A 20,450-nucleotide genomic window follows, 5' to 3' on the forward strand; every position below is an offset into this window, starting at 1 on the left:
GCGCGATTTTTCTATTTCCAGAAAAATTATTTATATAGCAATTAAATTGTGTGATATGCAACTATAAACAAAAAACTAGTAATGAAAAATAACATTTGTGTTTTATATCTTAACATAATGTTTTCTTAATCTAAATTAAGTTAAAATTCAAATTAACCAAAATAACTGATTTATTTCATTTAAAATGCATGTATATAATGAATAGATTAAAAATTTTATTACAAATGTTACAATATAGTACAATTTTATATATACTTACGATTGGTACAATTATTATTTTTATTCAAATTAAAGAATATATTTAAGAATATTATTTAAGATCTTAGAACGGCTAATGCTTCTGTATATTTTAAACCTTCTAAAATATAAATTAAATTTTCAACTGATGCATCTTCATCCTCTTCCGCCCATATCTCAAGCATAGTTTTACATTGTTCGTATGGCGTTGTTTTGCTTTGGAAAAAAGCAATCTAAAACACATATAATGTATTAAAATTCTATAATTATGAATAGTAGTGGTATTATATTAAGTTTGATGTATTTATATACCTCATCATTTGTATAACCAAATTTTATCGCTAATTTTTTCCAATCATTTTTTAAACTTTCCGATAATTTTGCCACCATTTCCGGTGTGACTTTGTTCAATTTTCTGGCTTTTACATCAGCGCTTTCAGCATCAACCTGCTCACTTTCCTGTTTCAAGACGTCTTCGTTGAATTCTTGATCAGTAGATTCTGATGGCGGTGTCTCCTCAGTTTCCAATTTCGTATCAGACTGTGTCTGCTATGGAACGTAGTAAAAAATTAAGAAACATTAAGATTAAATATATTCATAGGAAGATAACTCACTGGACGATCTTTAGCAATCTTCTTAATCATCGTCTCAAGATATTCAGGCAATTTATTTATAGGATAATTTCCATGAACAAAGAAATGCGGACTTCGTCTCGCTAACAGTCTTAACGCTCTCCAACCAAAATTACCATCGTTCACCTTCCTGTAAATATAAAATTATTTTATTAATGTTATTTTATTAATGTTAATAATCACAATGAGAGGTGAGGCGTGTTTTTATGATTGACTCTTAATCAATGGATCTTGGATTTAATCCCGACCCGTCTCAAATATTGGCTCAGAAAGAGATTGATTGGAAAGTTAAAGATTATTATTAAAAGAAGAATATTAGATAAATTGTAATCAATTTTGAAAACAATAAACCGATACATTATCACAACAAAAATAAATATGCTATAAACGATAACACTTACTTGTATTTATCATCGACCATTGCAGCAGGATCCAATTCCATTATGGCATCTTCAAAATACGTTTCTAAAGATGGCAGAAAATCTCTATCCTTAGATTTGCATGCCTCGAGATTGTTCGGACATAAATTCCATAATTTAGTAAGTTCTGGACTGTTGAAAAATAATATAAATATAATTATTCAGTTTTCTATATAAATGTTAATTCACTTCTTCATTTTTCAAAGCTATTTACTTTCCCATGTGATATTTGCCAACCGTTTGTGCATCTCTAATTACATCACCAATACGTCGTTTCGGTCTTCTTGATTTCCGTGGCTCTTCATCATTGACATCTGATGCTGGTCGTTTGAATGGTGGACATCCTTCATTCTTCCATGTATTCCAATGCTCTTCACGTTTCAAGATGTTCTTCACAGTTTCCGCAAATGTGGGGCCGTCAGGCGGTGTTTCAGTCAGTAGAGTATAAACTTGTTCAGTAATAGTCTTCACCCATTCCACTTGATCCGGCTTGAGTTCGTGTGTCTCACTTAAAAGTAACAAATATCATAGAGATTCGATAACGTATATATCACGAGACATTTAATTTAAGGAAAGCAGACCTTGTCTCATAGCCACTGGCAAGGAAGCTTTGAAAAACAAACATTTTTATGACTATTCAGAGGCATTTCACTAATTGCCAAAGAAGTTGTTCATTCAAAAATATGAGGCTTATAAATTCATTATAAAATATCCATTGCATTTTAATACAGAGAATACTTACGCCTTGAATTTTACAGTGCTATTCAGATACTGGAAAAGAATGAGAAATTGCAGCAATACATATCGTCTGAAATTGGAGTCTGACAGTTGTAACTCCAGTAATTTCTGATTAGTCAAGTATTTAGCAAAATAATGCGTCTCTTTGTGGGAGCCTTCCATAGAAGTATCCATCTTGATGCATGTAGAAGGATAACTACGTTGCTCCTCCAATTTAAAAGAAGCAAATGCTGATAATACATTAGACGCATGCTACAAATAATGTATTATTATATATATTATTTATAAATTTGCTGTAAGTTACAACTAGTATTTATAGTCAAGTCTTATACTTAATTACGGTTTTAAACTATCAGACAATCACAAAATCATATTAAGACATTTCTAAAATAAAAACCAACTATGAATATCAACCTATATTACTGTTTAAAGAAACTGTTGGAGAAGATAACAACTTACAGCTGAAAAGACCTTCCAGTGCATTTTATTATAACACTGATTCGGATTTCTGAAGAAATCTTGTAGTGCCCAAAACTTTCTATACAAATTATAATCAATTGGTATCTTGCTTTCTGACTTGTCGTCATCCTTAGTTATCTGCTCTAAATCATCTTCCTCTGCTTTCTCCAAGCCAAATTCTGTCTGATTTTCCAGATTAAATTCGCTAACAATATTCAAGCCAGATCTCTCAGAGAAAGGAAAGAACTTTGCTAAGAACAGCAGAATTCTACCACAAAATACAGTTTGTTGTGAACGTGACAATCTCCTTAGGAGATCGTTGCACATTCTCAACAAATTATTTTTACAGGCAGTGAAAAATAATTCTTCCTTCCATACAGTGACATTATTCTCCACAAAAGTAAATAATTGTTCGCATCTATCGAGCGTCATTGAATCAAAGATATCACCCAGTAGCATCACTGGCATACTCGCTGTCGCAAGATCCTTTCTGCATAACTCTATACAGAACGTGATATACGATTCGAGGGAACGCACGTTACCCGAAGCATTTTCCGTCAGTACGACTAGCAAGGTATCTCGAAGCGCCTGATCGATTGCCGCTTTTCTGTCACTGTCATTCGCACAACGTTCAATGCACTTTTTTTGAAATAACGAGACGTCCGACAGCTTGAAATATTGCTGCAAATAATCCTGAGAAAAAAATTAAGACAATATAAACAATATATAGTTGTAAACAATGTACAGTTATAAGTAAAAATTTGTGAATAGAACACAATGCTTATTTCAAACGTTGTACTTACGCTATAATCTTTCCTTAACACTTCGAACATCGCCATGATTTTCTATAGTTATGCTATCATGGATTATATTGTTTTTATTAAAAATGATTTCTGACAGAAAGAAACCTCTTCTTTTTGTTTATTGATTTCTATCTCTGTACTCTATACTGAAAGGAGAGTCTTCGCGTTGCTTGCACTTATTGCACTTGTAGCTTTTTCGAGTGTAGTTGAATTTGAATCAGACCATAGACTACATCAGAAAGAAATCTGAGAGAGCCCATGTCGGCCTTCTTTTTGTTACCATCGAAATCACCTAAAATCATTAGATTAACAAAAGTGCTGCGGTTTTTGCAATTGTCAATCGGGCTAATTCTAAAGCTTAGAAGAAAACAAAGTAAGTTGAACCGAAATTAAATAAAATTAATCTACGTTGATAGAAATAGGCATAAAGGATCTCTAATTTCTTTCAGTTCTATTTCAGCTATTTTTTTGTTGACATTAGGTTTGTTCGCGTTGCAGAAAATCTCCAAATATATTTGCACTCAAAATGAGATAGATATATAGATATATTTGGCTTTGAAAAAAAAGATAGCACAGATATCGAGTGCAAAAAGTGCGAGCAACGCGAACAGACTTCATGATTAGTACGTCTGCGCTATCGCGTCAATGCTCACCAGTGTTTGTGTTTACAATTCAAAGTGATTCGGAGGCATGGAGGATCAATAATTTGTACGTTTTGCGTTTTGTATAACTGTATCAATTCCATCTGTTCTGTGATCGTGCCTAAGTATGCCGTCTCGCGGAGAGGATATCCTCAAAGGTTTCCAGGTGTATCCTTTAATTTAAGATATAATTTAATCGCAATTAATCGGCGATCACTTGGCAGTTTTTAGGTTAGAATGAAAGGTCAAATCCAAATTTCTGACATATAATACGTTCTTTGTGGTTGAGTTCCTTTTCATTTTTTTTCCTTTTCTGTCTCTGATGATTTTTGTATGTGCTTACTTTATTTCAAAATTATAAAATTAAAAATATTATTAGGCATGAGGATCTTTCTTGATTGAATAGAACCTTTTTGCTCCATTGTGTTGAACATTTCTTTGTCGCTTTTCATTTTGGCCTATTTTCACAACTCACAGTTAATTCTTCGTTGAACAGAGGTTCAACTTATTTCTCACCTCTTTCCAATTCTAGAATCGAAAAGAGATAATGAATAAGTTGAATCTTGATTAAGAGTTAATCGTGAGTTATGAAACTGGATATTATTTATTTTATTTTATTTAAAACGTTAACATTATAACAGTGCAGCTACAAAGAACAGATTTTTTAGAATATCAGTTTGATGAAAAACTGGATTTATATAAATGGATATGTCTCCTTAATTGTGATTCCATTAGGAATTGGATGAATCTACGTGATGCCGATAGTGGGAAAATTCTCTGGCAGGGTAACGAAGACTTGTGAGTAAGACTGATTTTTCAGATACATCATTGAAAGAGACTGAATTCTTGGTTCTTTGCTTGATTATAGATCTGTACCTGACATAGAACATGAAGCACGTGTACCAAAAAAGATCCTGCGATGTCGTGCAATATCGAGGGAGATAAATTTTAGCTCTGCAGAACCAATGGAAAGGTTTCGCCTAGAACAGAAAGTATTGTTCAAAGGGCGCTGCCTGGAAGAGTGGTTCTTTGAGTTTGGATTTGTTATTCCCAACAGCACTAACACGTGGCAGAGCTTAATCCAGGCGGCACCAGAGAGTCAAATGATGCCAGCAAATATACTAAAGTAAGCAGAGACTAAATATACTAGAGCACATCCTTAGTGTTTCGCTTATCTGTTGATTAATTTTGTATGGTTTCCTTTACAAATAGCGGCAACGTCGTAATAGAAACAAAATTCTTTGACGACGATCTCTTAGTGTCTACCAGTCGAGTCCGTCTCTTCTACGTCTAAGGCAATTTCCAAACGGTCCTAATCGTATAACATGGGACCAATCAACATGAACAGAGACCCTATACAAAAATAGAACAACGCACGTGTGAAAAATTTCTTACAAACTGAACATTTTTCATCCTTTAATATTAAACACTTCTTATGCATACATTAATAAGATAATATTGATAAATCTTGCAATTTTGTAAAAATTTACATTCTTAGATTCATGCAATCAATACAAAATTCAAAATGTTATCAGTACAATTTTTCAAACAGGGCCTAATGCGTCTAAAATATGTTTTCACTCTTAAAAGATGTGAGGATATGACTTGCACTGCTAAAACACATAATTTATTTGTTATTTATTAAGTGTGAATAAATGCAATAAGTTTTGTACATATAATATACTACACCGCGAACAATAAAATTAAAAAAAAAATTACTACATTTTATGTGTATTCTATACTTTTATAATTTTTCCATGGCGCAACATCCCAAGATGGAACAGTCTTTCTTTCATGAGATTTTTGTAATAGATTTTTTTCCAAAATGTGCAAATCCAGTCGGGCCGAAAACGCTGTAAATCGTAATAAATCACGAGCATTTTTCGTTCAAAGAATGTATCCTTTGAATGACAGTGACGAATTCGCAACTTGCGCACGCGTTCTCATTCCTTACTAGAAGATCCTTACTATTCGCTCATACTTGGATTTCTTTCGGTTCCTGCTTCCTTTTTTTGCCGACTGATACGTCTGCGCCGCTGTTGCTCGCCAGTGTTTATAATTCAAAGTGCTTAGTGTGGCTTAAGAGATGTTCGCAGATATGGAGGATCAATGTTTACGTTTACACAGATCAATTTACGCCAAAGTTAAAACATCAATGTTAGGAAATTGGCTAATTATAATCATTCCATTCTTCAGAGGAACATGCTATTATTGGCCATTTTCATAACATCGATATAATTCGATCGATATAATAATCGACGTAAATCGAATAATGTAAACGTAGTCAATAATTTGCGCGTTGTTTTCCATTTGTATAATCGTGTCAATTCCGTCTGTTCTGATCGTGCCTAAGTATGCCGTCTCGCGGGAAGGATATTCTCAAAGGTTTCCAGATATATCCTTTAATTTATGATTGAATTTAGCCCCAACTGTTACATGATTAGTGACAGTTTTTTTAGGTTAGAACAGAATATCAAACCGAACATTTCTGAAATATGTTTTTTGCAGCTGAGTTCCTTTTCATTTTTTTTTCTCTCTGATGACTATATGCTTATTTTATTTAAATTGTAAAATTTTAAATATTGGGCATCAAGATTTGTTTTAATCGAATAGAATCTCTTTATTGTGTTCATTTCTCGATTTTCACTTAATATTATTTTATTTTAAATGTTAATTTTATTTTATTTAAAGTGTTAATAAGATTAATATTGCAGCTACAAAGAACGATTTTAGAACGTTGGTTTGACAACAAAATGGATTTATGAACAAATGTATCTCCTTAATTATGATTCCATCAGTAATTGGATGCAACGCCAATAGTAAGGAAATTGTCTGGAAGGATAACAAAAACTTGTGAGTAAGGTTTTCTAGATACATCATTGAAGCATGATAGATTAAAACCTTGGTTCTTTGCTTGATTGTAGGTCTGTGCCTGATGTAGAACATGAAGCACATACTGAAAAAGATCCTACGATGTCATAAGATACAAAGGAAGATAAATTTTAGCTCTGCAGAAAAAAATGGAGAGGTTTTGTCTAAAACAGAAGATTAAAGAGCGTTGCCTGGAAGAATTGTTTTTTGAGAGTTTGGGCCCATTGAACCTTATTATATGGAAAAGTTAATTTTGACATCACCAGAGAATCCGATGATATCAACAAATATACTAAAGTAAGTAAAGACACATGGTGTTTTATCACTCATTCATTGATTAATTATATATATATTTTTCTTTACAAATAGTGGCAATGTTGTAATAGAAACAAAATTCTTTGACGACGATCTCTTAGTCGATCTATCAGTCGAATCCGGTTCTTCTGCATCTAACAGTAAAGCGATTTCCAAACGGCTCTAATTGTACATAACACGGAACCTATCAATGTGAACAGACACTCTATACAAAAATATAACGCACGTGTACAAAGTTTCTTACAAACTGAATATTTTTCATCCTTTGTTATTGGACACTGACTATGTATATATTAACCAGGATGATATTGATAAATTAATTAATAAACATAATTTTAAATTCATCTGGATGTTTGGAAAATGGTACTGATAAAACTTTTAATTTTGTATAAATTGCGTAAATCTCTCTAAGAATGTAAATTTTGTAAAAAAATCTCTCACTTGACTTTATGATGATGAATAAACTTTGTGTATTTACAATTGCGTTTTGCAATTTTATAATCGCATTTTTATGACAACTGGTCTTCGATTATTTGAGAACGAGATACTGAAAACGTAACAACTTCACGTACACTGATAGTGTACAGAGCTATATTAAAAAATTCTGATCTTTTTATAATCATTAATTTAAAGAATTCATTAATGATATGAATATTGTAATTCAATGAGGCGGCTTTTGAGCTTGCTGCTCAGTACGATCTGTAGATTCGGGTTCAATCCTACTTGCGCTCACATAAGCGATTTTTTGTATTTAAGGAGCCGAAAATGAGTCCATCTGATGATTAAGAGATCTTTGATCACCAGCTGTTCAGATTCAATGTGAAACTGTCTCATATATCATTGGATATATGTATGGATCTTCCAGGCTGGAGGTCGGATGTTAGGCTACCTAATTCCAAAAAAAATACATTACAAAAATTTCAGAAAAGGTAAAAAAGAATTCTTACATTCTTCAATTTTCACTACAATATTCTTCACACATAAGTCCTTCTACTTTTGTATAAGTTCTGTTCACGTTGATTGATGTTATGTACGATCGTTGAAAAATGTTGTAAAATCGTTTGGAAATTGTCTTCGATGAAAAACAGACAGACTTTATTGATAGACACTAAGAAATTGTCAACAAAATTTTGTTTCCACAATGGCGTTGCCGTTATTATATCGTAATAGAAATAAAATTATAAGAAATCATCGTCCAAAAATTTTGTTTCTATTACGATATTAATAATGGCAACATCGTGATGGAAACAAAATTCTTTGATGACAATTTCTTAATGTCTACCAGTCTCTTTTTCAATTGAAATCTAATCCGTCTCTTTTTCATCGAAGACAATTTCCAAACGATTTTACAGAGAACAGAGAGAACAGTGAACAACTTATATGAAAGAACTTATACGAAAGTAAAACTCAGATATGAAAAGTTTCGTACAAATTGAATTTTTTGTCTTTTGATATTAGACAGTTTTTATCCACATATTAAAACAAGATGATAAATTGATAAATCTCGTAATTTTGTAAAAATTTACATTCTTAAAAAGATTGATGCAATCGATACAAAAAAAAGTTTTATTAGTCAAAGTTTTATTAGTAGCATTTTTCAAACAGGATCTAAAATATGCTTGCTGATGTTTCTAAAATATATTTTTCACTCTTGAAGAATGTAAGCTGTGACTGCTAAAGCATATAATTTATTTGTTATTAGTGTGTAAATGTGAATAAAAACAATAAGTTTTGTACGTATTATTATACACTATATCGCGAACAACAAAATCTTAAAAATATTATTGAATTATAATTCATTTATAATTCGAGGGCGCAACATCCCAAGAAGGGACAAGGCCTCCATCTCATAAGATTTCTTGTAATGTATTTTTTCTAATTAATTATTAGAATTAAGTCGTTAACCTAACATCCAACCTTTAGCTTGGAGGATCCATACATATATTTATTGATATTGATTTTAAAAAGATCAGAATTTTAATATAGCTCTATATGTCTTCTCACTAACAGTGTGAAACTGTTACATTTTCAGTCTCAAATAATCAAAGGATCAGTTGTCATAAAAACGCGATTATAAAAACGCAATTGTAAATATACAAAGTTGATTCGTTGTAAAGTCAACGAGAAATATACAACTTTCTTTATCGTATGGACGTACTATAACAGTCGTACGCTATTGATTAGTGATGTACAAGCAACACATTTTTTAGGCTTCACCACACCCCTTGAGGGAGTTCACTTTGAGTATACTCTGTCCCCTACTCCGTCTATACGCGTTGTACAAGTGTAAGGAAAAGAAAAAAAACCTCTAAAGAAGAGGACGAGGAAACACCGAGGAATCACTATGCAGTTAGCTTGAATGCAAACGAACTTCTTGTTAATTGAACTTCAACATCGTATCGCGCGCTTTGTTTCGCGCGCGATTAATTTAATTATACTCGATTTGGCGACTTCCCTCAGGGAGCTAGAAGTTCTCGTGGGATGGATCTGAACGATGAAGACGAGAGTGGAAACGAGAACGGCAGGCAGCTATTTCTGGTGGGCACGCCGCGCGATCCACTTGTATCAGCCGGTGCGATCGTAGCATCGTCGACGAATGTCTCCGACGACGTCAATCAGAGTGACGATCTGCAGTCGACTGCCCTGACTGGTCTAATCGGTGGCGCGCAATCCACCTCCGTTTGCTTCCCTGCAAAATTCAGTAAGTATACGCCGTGTGCCACGTAGATCTGATTTAATTAACCGCTTCTGTCTCCGCTGACAGTATCCCAAGTTGGAGTAGAGTGTCACTCAATTAAGTTATTGCTAAGTGCATTAAGTGGATCCGCAGTCAACTCTTTTTCTTAAATAGAGTTAGTAGTAATCAGTTTAACAGTTATGAAGTATTTACCGCTCTGCCTGTGGAACATCGCGGCATAAAATCTGAGCGAATATAATATCATATCGTGGATTCTCGTACCGCGCTGAGACTAACAAACATTTACACTCTTGATGTCCTTATATAACGTATTGAGATGATTTTGTCGAAAGAATATGTTATGGATAAATTATATCTTCTTGTAGCATATGATTTCTCGACTGGTCCTGAAAGCGAAGAGAGACCATCCTGCATCATCGGCAAAAGAAAGCAGCGTAGGTACCGCACCACATTTTCCAATTTTCAGCTGGAGGAGTTGGAACGTGCTTTTCAGAAGACCCATTATCCCGATGTTTTTTTTCGGGAGGAACTCGCAGTTCGTATCCAACTGACAGAAGCTAGAGTACAAGTAATTTCTGCATGTCTCACTAATAGAATTGTATGTACTTGGAGTATCTGGTTAAAAGAAGTCGTGTCATTATTAATTTCCTTGCGAATAGGTGTGGTTCCAAAATCGGAGAGCAAAATGGCGCAAGCAAGAAAAGCAATGTAAAATCGCAACTCATATGACATCATCGCACTTACCACCGGATTGTCAAGAAGTGCAGCAACATCAATCGCAACACTCGGATCATTTGTTATTGGAATCACCATGCAGTCCTATATATCTCGGCATGGAGTGGGCAGGTTTTTCTCCTTATAACAACACAGACAGCGCATCATCTCTTATCGTGAACAACATGAACAAATCAACGGAGACAGAAGCTGACAATAATCCACTGCTCGATCCTGAATTGTTACAATTAAAGCCTCCACGTTCCTAATAATATTAAGAATATACGTATATATAATATATTGTTTGTAATTTAGATAACGTTCCATGCTTTCTGAGAAGTTACGCGATTAGTATTATAACTGAAATAACTTGCAATATAATTTTAACATAGAGAATATATATATTGCGCGCGTAAAGAAGGCTATTGCTTGTCGAACAACGAATGAAGTTTTTATAATGAAATTGGAATTTTTATATTAATGATTGCACGAATGCATTATTTAAAAAATGCCATTCGGGGCCTTATTAACGATTCATCATTCGTCGATGAAAAAAGTCGCGATCATATTGATAAAAATGATCGTATATACATTTTGTAAGAGGAAAGATGTATATATAATGGAGTGTCTGTTTCTTTTAGACAAATAGATTCTATTAAAGGAAAAGTAATAAATATTTATATTATGTACAAAATTACTCTTTGCGAGACGTGTTACTCCAATATAAAATAGTAACGTCAACTTTTTATTCAGTGTGCATATGTTACAAGTCAGTAAATTAATTAAGGTATTTATTAATTAATTGATCCTAAGAGCGAATAAGCGAGCTAAGATGCTTTTCCCGATCTTTCAAATTTGAGAGCTCATTTCCTTTTTTCAATAGTTTTTCTCTTTTTCTATGACTAATTATCCTCGAAAGTTTTTTTCAATGAACATCGAAGATAATTAGTCGAACGAATAAAGTTTTTATTATATAGCCTTGTCAGTGAGAGATCTGTTAACTTTAACTTTTAACAGAACGTTGTTTGGGATGCATCTCGAGTGAAATAAATTAGTGACAGACGTTAAAAGGTTACGCAATGTATGAGTACTCGTCCGCGCTATTTGGCGTACGTTCGATATACTGTTTATCTATCAAAGTTTCAATGCACTTTTTAATCATTCCGATAGAAGGTGCGAAAGTAACTTTTGATTGACTCAACACCTGAAACAATAGAATTATATTAAACATCGCTACACAAGGTAATTAATATGCGCTTGCGTTACACTCTCGAAACTCGCAACTCACCTCCTGTATGAGCTGATTGTGTTTTAATAGCTTGCGACTCTTCATGATGCGAACTATAGCCGCCTGCAAGAACATCTTCCTGTCTTCGTCTACACTGCGATGTGTAGCCTCCGCATCCTGTGGCGCGTCTCGCTGTAACACCCCTGTCACGCGAAACTTGGTTCTCTTGTTGGAGTAACTAAAATTGAGCGTGAGAATAGTATCCTCCTCCAATTCGCCATCGTTGGACTTAGTGAGGATCTTACAATCCACAAGGCTAGCGGCATGCTTCATTAGCTGATCATGCGATAGACGTAACGAGGCAGCCGCTTCTTTACATGGAATCGTATCACAATGCTCGAAAAGCAACAGCAACGCCATTTGATACGTTTGCACAGTAACCAAATACGGTTTCTTCAAATAATTAAATTTGAGCTCGCCTTGACTTAGATGATGCAGCCACGTAAGCTTCCGACCGCTAAACTGCATGTGATAGAACGTCTCGAAAGCCTGGACGGATTTCTCCAGTTGCTGTGGAACATGGAACGGGCCGGGTGAAGGTGGTAGACCAAGTGGCCAAGCACCAGCTTGCAACACTTTAACTGTGAAACCGGTACCCAATTGATTCTCTCCGTCGCCTTCCCGTAAGGTCGCGATAAACTTCGCGTTGAGATCCGCTGAGACGGACATGTCCGTGAACATACGATGGAGCTTGTTCGTAAATTCGTAACCACACGCCCGTTTCAGGTCATCGATCATCATCTCCTCGGCATCCATCGATTGCGACTGCTGATGTATTAATCGCTTCGCCAACATACGCGAATAAAATTTTTGGAACACATCCTTATCATCCACGTACTTGAACACTGTTATGGAGCGTTTCAGTTTGTCCTCGATTTCACTTTCGGAGGCAGCCCTGGGAGACTTTTTCAATAGAATATCGCAATACCTCGCCAACTAAGTGAAAGATACGCATTATATAACTTATTAAAGAAACCGTATCCTAAATTGAAAATATCTATATTTTTAAATGATTTTTACCAATTCTGGTGCTCGAACTGGCTGCTTCGGAGCAGGCCTGTAATTTACGATGGCGGAGCAAGCTTTATCGAGAGCGCCTACAAAACTTTGATCTGAATTGAACACTTCCTTAATCATTTCGGAATATTTCGAATGTACATTTAACATATTCTCCACAAACTGCATGTATACCTGAAATTAGAAATTCATGTTCTTTTCTTTATAAAATTACGTAAATCTATATATTTTAGTATACTTTTGAATATTTTATTATATTCACATTTTCTCCTTGCAAAGGTCCAATTGCTTGTAATCCTTGCAGTGTAATATGGCGAGTAAGATGTTGCACAAGTGGATCTAATCCTCCTGGCAAAGACCTCAATAATGGATAAAGAAGAGCCAAATCTCGTCTGCTCTCATTCTTTATCATCATTTCTGCTTCTGAATGTAATAAATCTACATGTGCAGCTACCATTTTATCTTCACAACATGCTCTGACCTGCAACAGAATATTGCTGTTGTGTATATCCATTTTAGCTACTTCTACAATAGATGAAAAACGCGATAACGTACTTTTGCTACAGAACTCTTGTGAAGAAACTTATAAGCGCGTGCCTCCTCTTGAGCAAGTCTCCACGTTACTTTTTCTATATAACGCGTAACGTCTGATTGCTGCAACAACGATGACGCTTCCGCTGTGTAAAATTCTCCACTAGCCTCCAAAAAAGGTTCTTCAAAAATTTCTTGATACAACTGAAAAACATAATTTAATAGAAACTTAAAAATAAAAAAAACCCTTTCTTTGCTTATAAAAAGAAAAGTTTGTGTAATCAATTACGTTTAATTTTCCCTTCATCTTGTGATCTTCTACCCGAACAAAACTTTCTATGACACCACAAATAACATCGGTCGGGGCAAGCAATTTCGAATCTCTATCAGCATCGATACACGTAAGTAGAAGAGAAACTAGTTTTTTCTTAAGTGGTATTATCATCTTTTTCTTCCAAATGTCCAAACCAAGTTCACCAATCTCCATCTGCTCTTGGCACTCTTCTTCTCTATTGTGCAAACTTGTGCCATAGATAAGTTCTGCTTCTGAGAGCTTCTGTTTTTTGATGTGTTGTTGATTAAGATATAAGTACAAGCTATGCAAATAGTCGATGCCTTGCGAGTACTCTGTCCAAGCGCGATAATACGCTGGAAGCAGCTCCCACTTATCATTATATGAGTTGACCTGTATTAGCAAATGGTCTACATGGTTAACCAAAAACCTCTTTGTCTCATCATACAAACGGTCTGCTAGTGGTTCAGGATACGCAACGCATAAAGAATAAACATCGCTGCAATCATAATCTACACTTAATATACATTTTCCTATATTACATTAATGACATGTAAAATAATTGTCAGATTTCATACCTAAATCTATCGTTCCATATAGCACGTGGGATATTTGCTAACGTTATCACTCCCTTGATAGTCTCTTGCAGTACATGCCATGTTTTATTAAAATCCACTCTCTTGGGTTTTAGTGACATCCTTCTCTTTGATCCACAAACCCTTTGATAACTTGATCACAATAACAATAGTTTGCTAATTTCACAGAGAAGTACACTCACTGTATGCCATAAACCTGCAAAATAGTCAAGTCACTTATATTATTTACATATAGGATTTGTGACACATATTCAAACGTAGTTAAAAGCTTGACTTGTACAAGAATCAATGAATCGCTTGGTGTTCAAACAAAAGCAATCCCAATCGAGGAATACATTCCAAGAATAATCTTTCGGAGTACAGAGAGAAAGAGGGAGAGAGAGAGAGAGAGAGAGAGAGAGAGAGAGAGAGAGAGAGAGAGAGAGAGAGAGAGAGACTGAGTTTATACGGCTTTGTTCGTGTGTTTTGTACATCGTCGGTTTAAAAATAACGTAAAAGTAAAATACACCACGCGTATACATACACATACACACATCTCACGGCCGTTCTAAATCTCCCCGCTACTCGTAACTTTACGCGGCAAGGTGACACTCTCTGCGAGAATCTTCAAACTCTAAACAACCTTGACGAGTTTATAAGTACGTAAACAATCGTCCGTTCGAAATGAAAATCTCGAATGTAATGATGCGTGGCTGCCACGCCGCCGCTGACGGAGGCATGCGATGTATACGAGCGTGTACTCGGTGCACGCGTTACGAAATATCGATTCGAACAAAGGGGGATGTGTCGTTTTTTCCTCCGAGAGCTCGGGACGTGGCGGAGTCGGGGGACCGTCGCGCGTGGGACTACACGCGTGTACCCGTCATTGGGGGGGCAAGTACGACACAGCTGACTGGCTCGATGCTCAGCTCCTCCAGATGGACCGCGTGCCGCAAGTCGGCCTAACCAAAGAATTAAGCGCGGGAGGAAACGCGAACATCACCGAGACACGAGCTCGCGTGGTTCCTTCTTCCCCTGTTCTTCGGCCGACGAACTGACGAAACGTACCGGCCGTTTATTTTTGGGGCGGGGACCCGAGTCACTCGCTGCCGCGACGAGATGATGCATGGCACTCGCGGCGAATATACGCCGAGCGCATTTTCCGTCCGCTCCGCGCTGCTCCCTTTTTTTTCCTTCCGCTTACGACTTTGCCCTCGCACGCTCGTGTCACCGATGATCGTCGTCCGCTCTCTCCGAATCCGCTAATCGCGATCACAGTCTTGCTCGAAACGCTCGAACTCGCAGTGCACCCTCCCGTGTACTCTCGTACCCGCTGAACCCGCTCGCGCGTTGAATCCTCAATAACATCGCGCGGCCATGCTCTCTTGGTGCGTGTGCGCGAGCGCGCAACGCACAATTTTCATTCGTCGTCATATGTGTGCCACCCGCATGTCTCGATCTGACGTCGTGCCATTGACAAAGCGATATGTAAATCACGTGGCCACGGATTTATATAGATAGATTAAAAGCGCGAAAACAGCATTAGTAAGAGAGGCTGATGGAAAGTCAGACGTCGATTATTGTGTTTTTTGAAATGAGGTGAAAATTATAAAAGTAAACAAATATTAGAACTTTTATCATTTTAATAACAATAAGGGCTATGAGCCAGATTTCAATATATTTATATTTTTTGAATGATATTTCATTTGGGCTTTTTTGTCGTACGACAAATTTTTCAAGCCTGTTGATTGGCTATAAGATAGAAAGATCCGAGAACTTCTCTGTCCTGCACATATTTGTCTAAAATTATAAAATAAAAATAATACGTACTATAATGGCTCAATAATAATAAATAAACATTAATAAGGGCTACGAACTAGATTTTAATACATTTAAATTTTTAAATAGACATTTCGACCTTATCGTCAGGTCATCTTCAGTGTATACAATATAGAAAATTAATTTTTTAGTATTTTGATTAACATCAATTGAATTTGATAGCGAATTTAATTTAATATTGGTCATCAATTAATTATTCATATTTATTTTGATTATTAACAATTAATTATAACCGTTATAACAATTAATAATAGTACTGGAAAGTCATTCACTTATTTTTAGTATCAACTACTGATACTGTTAACTATTGATTAATTAATCATTTACTTAATTTAATTATATTGTTACAGTACTGTCAGTACTGTAATTATTATTTAAAATAAGTTATTAATTAATCAGTACTATAGGTATTAAATTTCTACAAAGAGATGGGGAGAAAAGATAGAAGCATAATTGCTTTCCTTGCTTTTAGAAGAAACTACATTATCCTCTCTCATTTCTATATCAGATTTTTCTTTCATTCCATTCAGAAAATATCTGATCATATATATCCCTGTCTATTAATTAACAATTAGTACAAAAACGTAGTGCATCTAATCAAATTTATCAATTATCAATTTATCAAATTTTCTATTATAAATGAGCATTAATATATATAACAATTTCGAGCTTTTTATTTTCTGCTTATTTCGATTTTTATTAATTTTTTCGATATAACGATTACACATTGATTAAAAAAAATCATATGATCGCATGAAATACATTACAAATTTATACGTGAAACTCGTTACGTTGCTTCCTCGCCTCATTTTTATTTAATTGGATAATTTTTTACATTTAGCTCGCGATACGTTCACGCTTCTATGTCGTTCATAACTCGTGGTCGTGACTCGCACTTCGACGCGTCTTAACCGACTGTCTGGTTGACGTTTTGCATTTTGAGGTGTTAAGTATTTGCACGAAAAGATGGTAAGTGTTTATTTATTAAAAAGTATTCCTTGCACTTTGTCGCATTGTCTCCTAGTAAAATTTCTCGTAATTGCAACTACGAGTCTACAGAATAATCGGAATTTATCTACAATTAGAGGTTAAGTTACTGTCAATATATCAATGACAACGTACTTTTGTGACAAATTATAATTTCCACACCACTTAGCACACTTTAAGGTTAATATTACATTTGTTATACAACAAATTTTTTAAGCATATAATTAATTAACTGCAGAACAACACAAAAGTTCTTGTATCTCTCTATCTTATCTCTCTATCCTAGTCCATCCTTATCCTGCTTTCTAAAATTTTTAAGTGAAAATTTTCTGAAGAATAAAATCTTAAAGATTGAAAATTGAGATTCCAAGAATTTAGAGAGTAGTCACTCAATAGGCTTGAAAAATTTATCATGTAACAAATATAACATCAGCCTTAGCTTAAGAAATGTATAAATATCCTGAGGATGTTTTTAGGATATAGAGATGTCTTCTGAATCCTCGTCTTTAAAACCTTGGAGATTTATGCTATATATGAAGAGTTCTCTTGTGTACTCTCTAAAATTTATAGAATGAATCTCTGAAGAATGAAATCTGACTCTTAAAGATTAGATTGATAATTGAGCTACTTTTTTTTTCAAAGCTGGCTCAATCTTTATTCTTTAGAATGAGATATTATTTTAAAAAATTTAAAGAATATGCTGTATTTCAATATATTTTATCTTTTTTTTTTAGAGCATCCTTGCGTATAACGGTGGCGCCGTGATAGCCATGAAGGGTAAGAACTGTGTAGCCATAGCAGCCGATCGCAGATTCGGTATACAGGCACAGACAATAATGTGCGACTTCCAAAAGATCTATGAGATGGGACCGCACTTGTACGTCAGCTTGCCTGGTCTTGCCACTGATACCCAGACAGTCATGGAGAGATTGCGCTTTCGCCTGAATCTGTATGAGCTAAAAGAGAATCGAAAGATTCATCCAAAAACATTCACAGCTATGATCTCAAATCTCTTGTATGAGAGGAGATTTGGGCCGTATTTCGTAGAACCTATAGTTGCTGGACTGGATCCAGTCACGTTTGAACCATTCATTTGCAATATGGACCTGATAGGCTCCAGAAATATGGCCGAGGACTTTGTAGTGGGTGGAACATGTACCGAACAACTTTATGGCATGTGTGAGTCACTTTACGAGCCTAATTTGGGGCCTGAAGAGCTATTTGAGACTGTCAGCCAAGCTTTAGTCAATGCATTCGATCGGGACGCGATATCTGGATGGGGTGCTGTTGTTTATATCATGTAAGTATCATGATAGGATTAGCACAGATGCAATTAATATTTATATTAATACACATTGCGTGAATCAAATGTATATATTTGGTTTCAGAGAAAAGGATAAGGTCACGAAAAGAACTGTAAAAACGCGAATGGATTAAATGCATTCATCTTTTATATCAATATGTGCGACAAAAATTTCATAATTATTGTTGTAATTAAGTCTAAGAAATATAAACAGAAACTTATAAATAACTCGTAATAAATTAAATCCCTAATACTATTTTAATGTCTTGATATTGATTTAATATCTTAAAAATTGATTTCTCTTTCAATTGTTGTCCTTTTTGTCATTTTCATAAAATTTTTATATTTCATCTTTTCTTAAAATTATTTTTTATAGTTAATTTAATATTTCTCTAATTTGACAAACTATAAATGAATTATAATTTTATTTTATTAGCGATTATGAAGAATGTGCGAAGCGACGCTGTCGCTATCTATGATCTGATACTCGAATCAACTATAAGTACAGTTTAGGGAACAAAAAATGGAGAATGTATGTTGAATGCATGTGTGTCGTGTAATTGCAAGAAAACTTATATTATCAGCGAAACTTTATCACTGCAATGTCGATTAATACATTATGTACTACATTTCGCAAAATTACGGTGGGCAGAATAAGTATGTACCTTCAATAATTGATTTATATAACTGTAAATTACTTATAACCTAGTATTGCTATCTACCTTCTAAGCAAAAATGTATATATCGTTTTCTTACTTTAAAAGTGACACAACTTAAAAAATTAAGAAAAAGGAAAACATTATTCTTTAATTTGACAGAAAATTATTGATTAATCGAATATCGGCAAAAAAAGTATAACATCAAATGTCAAATTTGTTTTTTTTTGTTATTTTCGTTTTATCACTTTAGAAAAGTTATGACGATTTTTTAAGTTATGACGATTTTTTTATGACATTAAACTGTTTTTATGATTGATAAGGAAATGTTTACTTAAATAATTCATGATAATAACTTGAAAATTACACTCTTTTATTTGAATCGCTTTTGAAGTAAGGGCAATATATATACATATTAGACTATGTTAAAATAGAACATACTGTTTAAATTATTATATATTTTAAGTATGTATGAGATAAGATATTTGTAAATAATATATTAAATTTCTCTATTCTATTTCAGGTACTGCTGCTGCTGCTGCTGCTGCTGCTGCAAAGTATTCGACACAACAATCCAACTGTGACACAAACATAGTTTCCCGTTTAACATCTGATAATTACATGCAATGTGGTACAGGATCGATACACAGCATAAAATTTATACCGCGAACACTTAAAATAGATTTTGGAATGCCTACGAGAGAAGATTTAATAAGAAATATTATTGAAATTCCTACTACTACTTTGATTCCTCCATTGCAAGAGCCTACACACCGTTTGCCCATTCAATATGATTCACCTATGCTAAAAAAGTCTCTAGATTTACCTACGAATGAAAGAATTATAGAGAAACAGGCGATAAATATGATAAAAATCAGGCATAAGAAAATGAAGAAACACAAACGAAAGAAGTTGCGTAAGAAAATGAAATTTGTATTGGAAAAAGTAAGGTTAAAGAGAAGACAGAAGAAGGAGAAATTGTTTCAAGCTGAACTAATTACTAAAATTAAGGAAGCAGAAGCGTTTGATGCTGAGAAGTATGTCAATGAGAAATTAAATATCTTGAATAAGAAGATATTACCAAGAACTTTCAGAGGTGAGATTTTACCTGCTGAGATGATTAAACAGTTTTTGGATGAAAAAAGAGCAAGAAAGGAGGCTAAACGTAATAAACCTCGTTTAACCTTATAATTTATGTATAAGTTGTGGCAATAAAGTTTTATTAGAATGATAATTATGATTCTTTTTGTAATTTATATTCAAAAAATAAATAATATTCGAGCATGAAAATAAGGAGGTAATTAAGAAAAACAGGATTAAACGCACAATAGATTTACTTTCTTATAAAAAATAAGTTACTTATACAGTCATTCATTCATCAAAGCTTTCATGTATAACGATCGCAATAAGATATTTATATAAGTATACAGATGAA

The 20,450-nt window shown here is 34.3% G+C and overlaps 6 protein-coding genes across 13 annotated transcripts; 4 read left to right on the forward strand and 2 right to left on the reverse strand.

Moving 5' to 3' along the window:
- Positions 1-314: 314 nt before the first annotated feature.
- On the reverse strand, positions 315-3,364 carry LOC108684385 (THO complex subunit 1). Of its 3 annotated transcripts, XM_018188666.1 has the most exons (9): positions 3,289-3,364; positions 2,486-3,178; positions 2,031-2,278; positions 1,870-1,896; positions 1,503-1,796; positions 1,271-1,420; positions 852-999; positions 550-786; positions 315-470 (listed from the first exon to the last, which is right to left on the reverse strand). In XM_018188666.1, the coding sequence occupies exons 1-9, from the start codon at positions 3,322-3,324 to the stop codon at positions 315-317; spliced, it is 1,989 nt and encodes a 662-aa protein (XP_018044155.1). In that variant the 5' UTR covers positions 3,325-3,364. The 3 variants fall into 3 exon arrangements, with proteins under 3 accessions (XP_018044155.1, XP_018044157.1, XP_018044156.1); XM_018188668.1 differs by lacking the exon at positions 1,870-1,896 and having other exon boundaries at positions 550-783; XM_018188667.1 differs by lacking the exon at positions 1,870-1,896.
- Positions 3,365-3,979: 615 nt separating this feature from the next.
- LOC108684437 (retinal rod rhodopsin-sensitive cGMP 3',5'-cyclic phosphodiesterase subunit delta) lies at positions 3,980-5,363 on the forward strand. The gene is made up of 4 exons (XM_018188755.1): positions 3,980-4,097; positions 4,665-4,727; positions 4,798-5,055; positions 5,142-5,363. The coding sequence occupies exons 1-4, from the start codon at positions 4,057-4,059 to the stop codon at positions 5,221-5,223; spliced, it is 444 nt and encodes a 147-aa protein (XP_018044244.1). The 5' UTR covers positions 3,980-4,056; the 3' UTR covers positions 5,224-5,363.
- A 1,359-nt stretch (positions 5,364-6,722) lies between these two features.
- Positions 6,723-11,113, forward strand: LOC108684351 (homeobox protein ARX-like). Of its 3 annotated transcripts, none has more exons than XM_018188618.1 (5): positions 6,723-6,782; positions 6,854-7,097; positions 9,326-9,816; positions 10,179-10,381; positions 10,473-11,113. In XM_018188618.1, exons 3-5 carry the CDS (start codon positions 9,597-9,599, stop codon positions 10,794-10,796), a joined length of 747 nt encoding a protein of 248 aa, XP_018044107.1. In that variant the 5' UTR covers positions 6,723-6,782; positions 6,854-7,097; positions 9,326-9,596; the 3' UTR covers positions 10,797-11,113. The 3 variants fall into 3 exon arrangements, with proteins under 3 accessions (XP_018044107.1, XP_018044109.1, XP_018044108.1); XM_018188620.1 differs by having other exon boundaries at positions 10,179-10,348; XM_018188619.1 differs by lacking the exons at positions 6,723-6,782; positions 6,854-7,097 and adding an exon at positions 7,423-7,478.
- A 170-nt stretch (positions 11,114-11,283) lies between these two features.
- On the reverse strand, positions 11,284-15,625 carry LOC108684405 (cullin-2). Of its 4 annotated transcripts, none has more exons than XM_018188697.1 (8): positions 15,299-15,625; positions 14,234-14,447; positions 13,653-14,154; positions 13,388-13,567; positions 13,095-13,313; positions 12,836-13,006; positions 11,816-12,751; positions 11,284-11,731 (listed from the first exon to the last, which is right to left on the reverse strand). In XM_018188697.1, the coding sequence occupies exons 2-8, from the start codon at positions 14,350-14,352 to the stop codon at positions 11,600-11,602; spliced, it is 2,259 nt and encodes a 752-aa protein (XP_018044186.1). In that variant the 5' UTR covers positions 14,353-14,447; positions 15,299-15,625; the 3' UTR covers positions 11,284-11,599. The 4 variants fall into 4 exon arrangements, with proteins under 4 accessions (XP_018044186.1, XP_018044188.1, XP_018044187.1 ...); XM_018188699.1 differs by having other exon boundaries at positions 15,561-15,613; XM_018188698.1 differs by lacking the exon at positions 15,299-15,625 and adding an exon at positions 14,775-15,023.
- Positions 15,626-16,941: 1,316 nt separating this feature from the next.
- On the forward strand, positions 16,942-18,584 carry LOC108684409 (proteasome subunit beta type-3). Its single transcript, XM_018188705.1, has 3 exons — positions 16,942-17,038; positions 17,791-18,356; positions 18,445-18,584. The coding sequence occupies exons 1-3, from the start codon at positions 17,036-17,038 to the stop codon at positions 18,491-18,493; spliced, it is 618 nt and encodes a 205-aa protein (XP_018044194.1). The 5' UTR covers positions 16,942-17,035; the 3' UTR covers positions 18,494-18,584.
- Positions 18,585-18,780: 196 nt separating this feature from the next.
- LOC108684408 lies at positions 18,781-20,249 on the forward strand. The gene is made up of 2 exons (XM_018188704.1): positions 18,781-19,016; positions 19,539-20,249. Exons 1-2 carry the CDS (start codon positions 18,962-18,964, stop codon positions 20,204-20,206), a joined length of 723 nt encoding a protein of 240 aa, XP_018044193.1. The 5' UTR covers positions 18,781-18,961; the 3' UTR covers positions 20,207-20,249.
- The last annotated feature ends 201 nt before the right edge of the window (positions 20,250-20,450 follow it).

Source organism: Atta colombica, unplaced genomic scaffold (assembly GCF_001594045.1).
Source record: "Atta colombica isolate Treedump-2 unplaced genomic scaffold, Acol1.0 scaffold134, whole genome shotgun sequence".
NCBI lineage: Eukaryota > Metazoa > Arthropoda > Insecta > Hymenoptera > Formicidae > Atta > Atta colombica.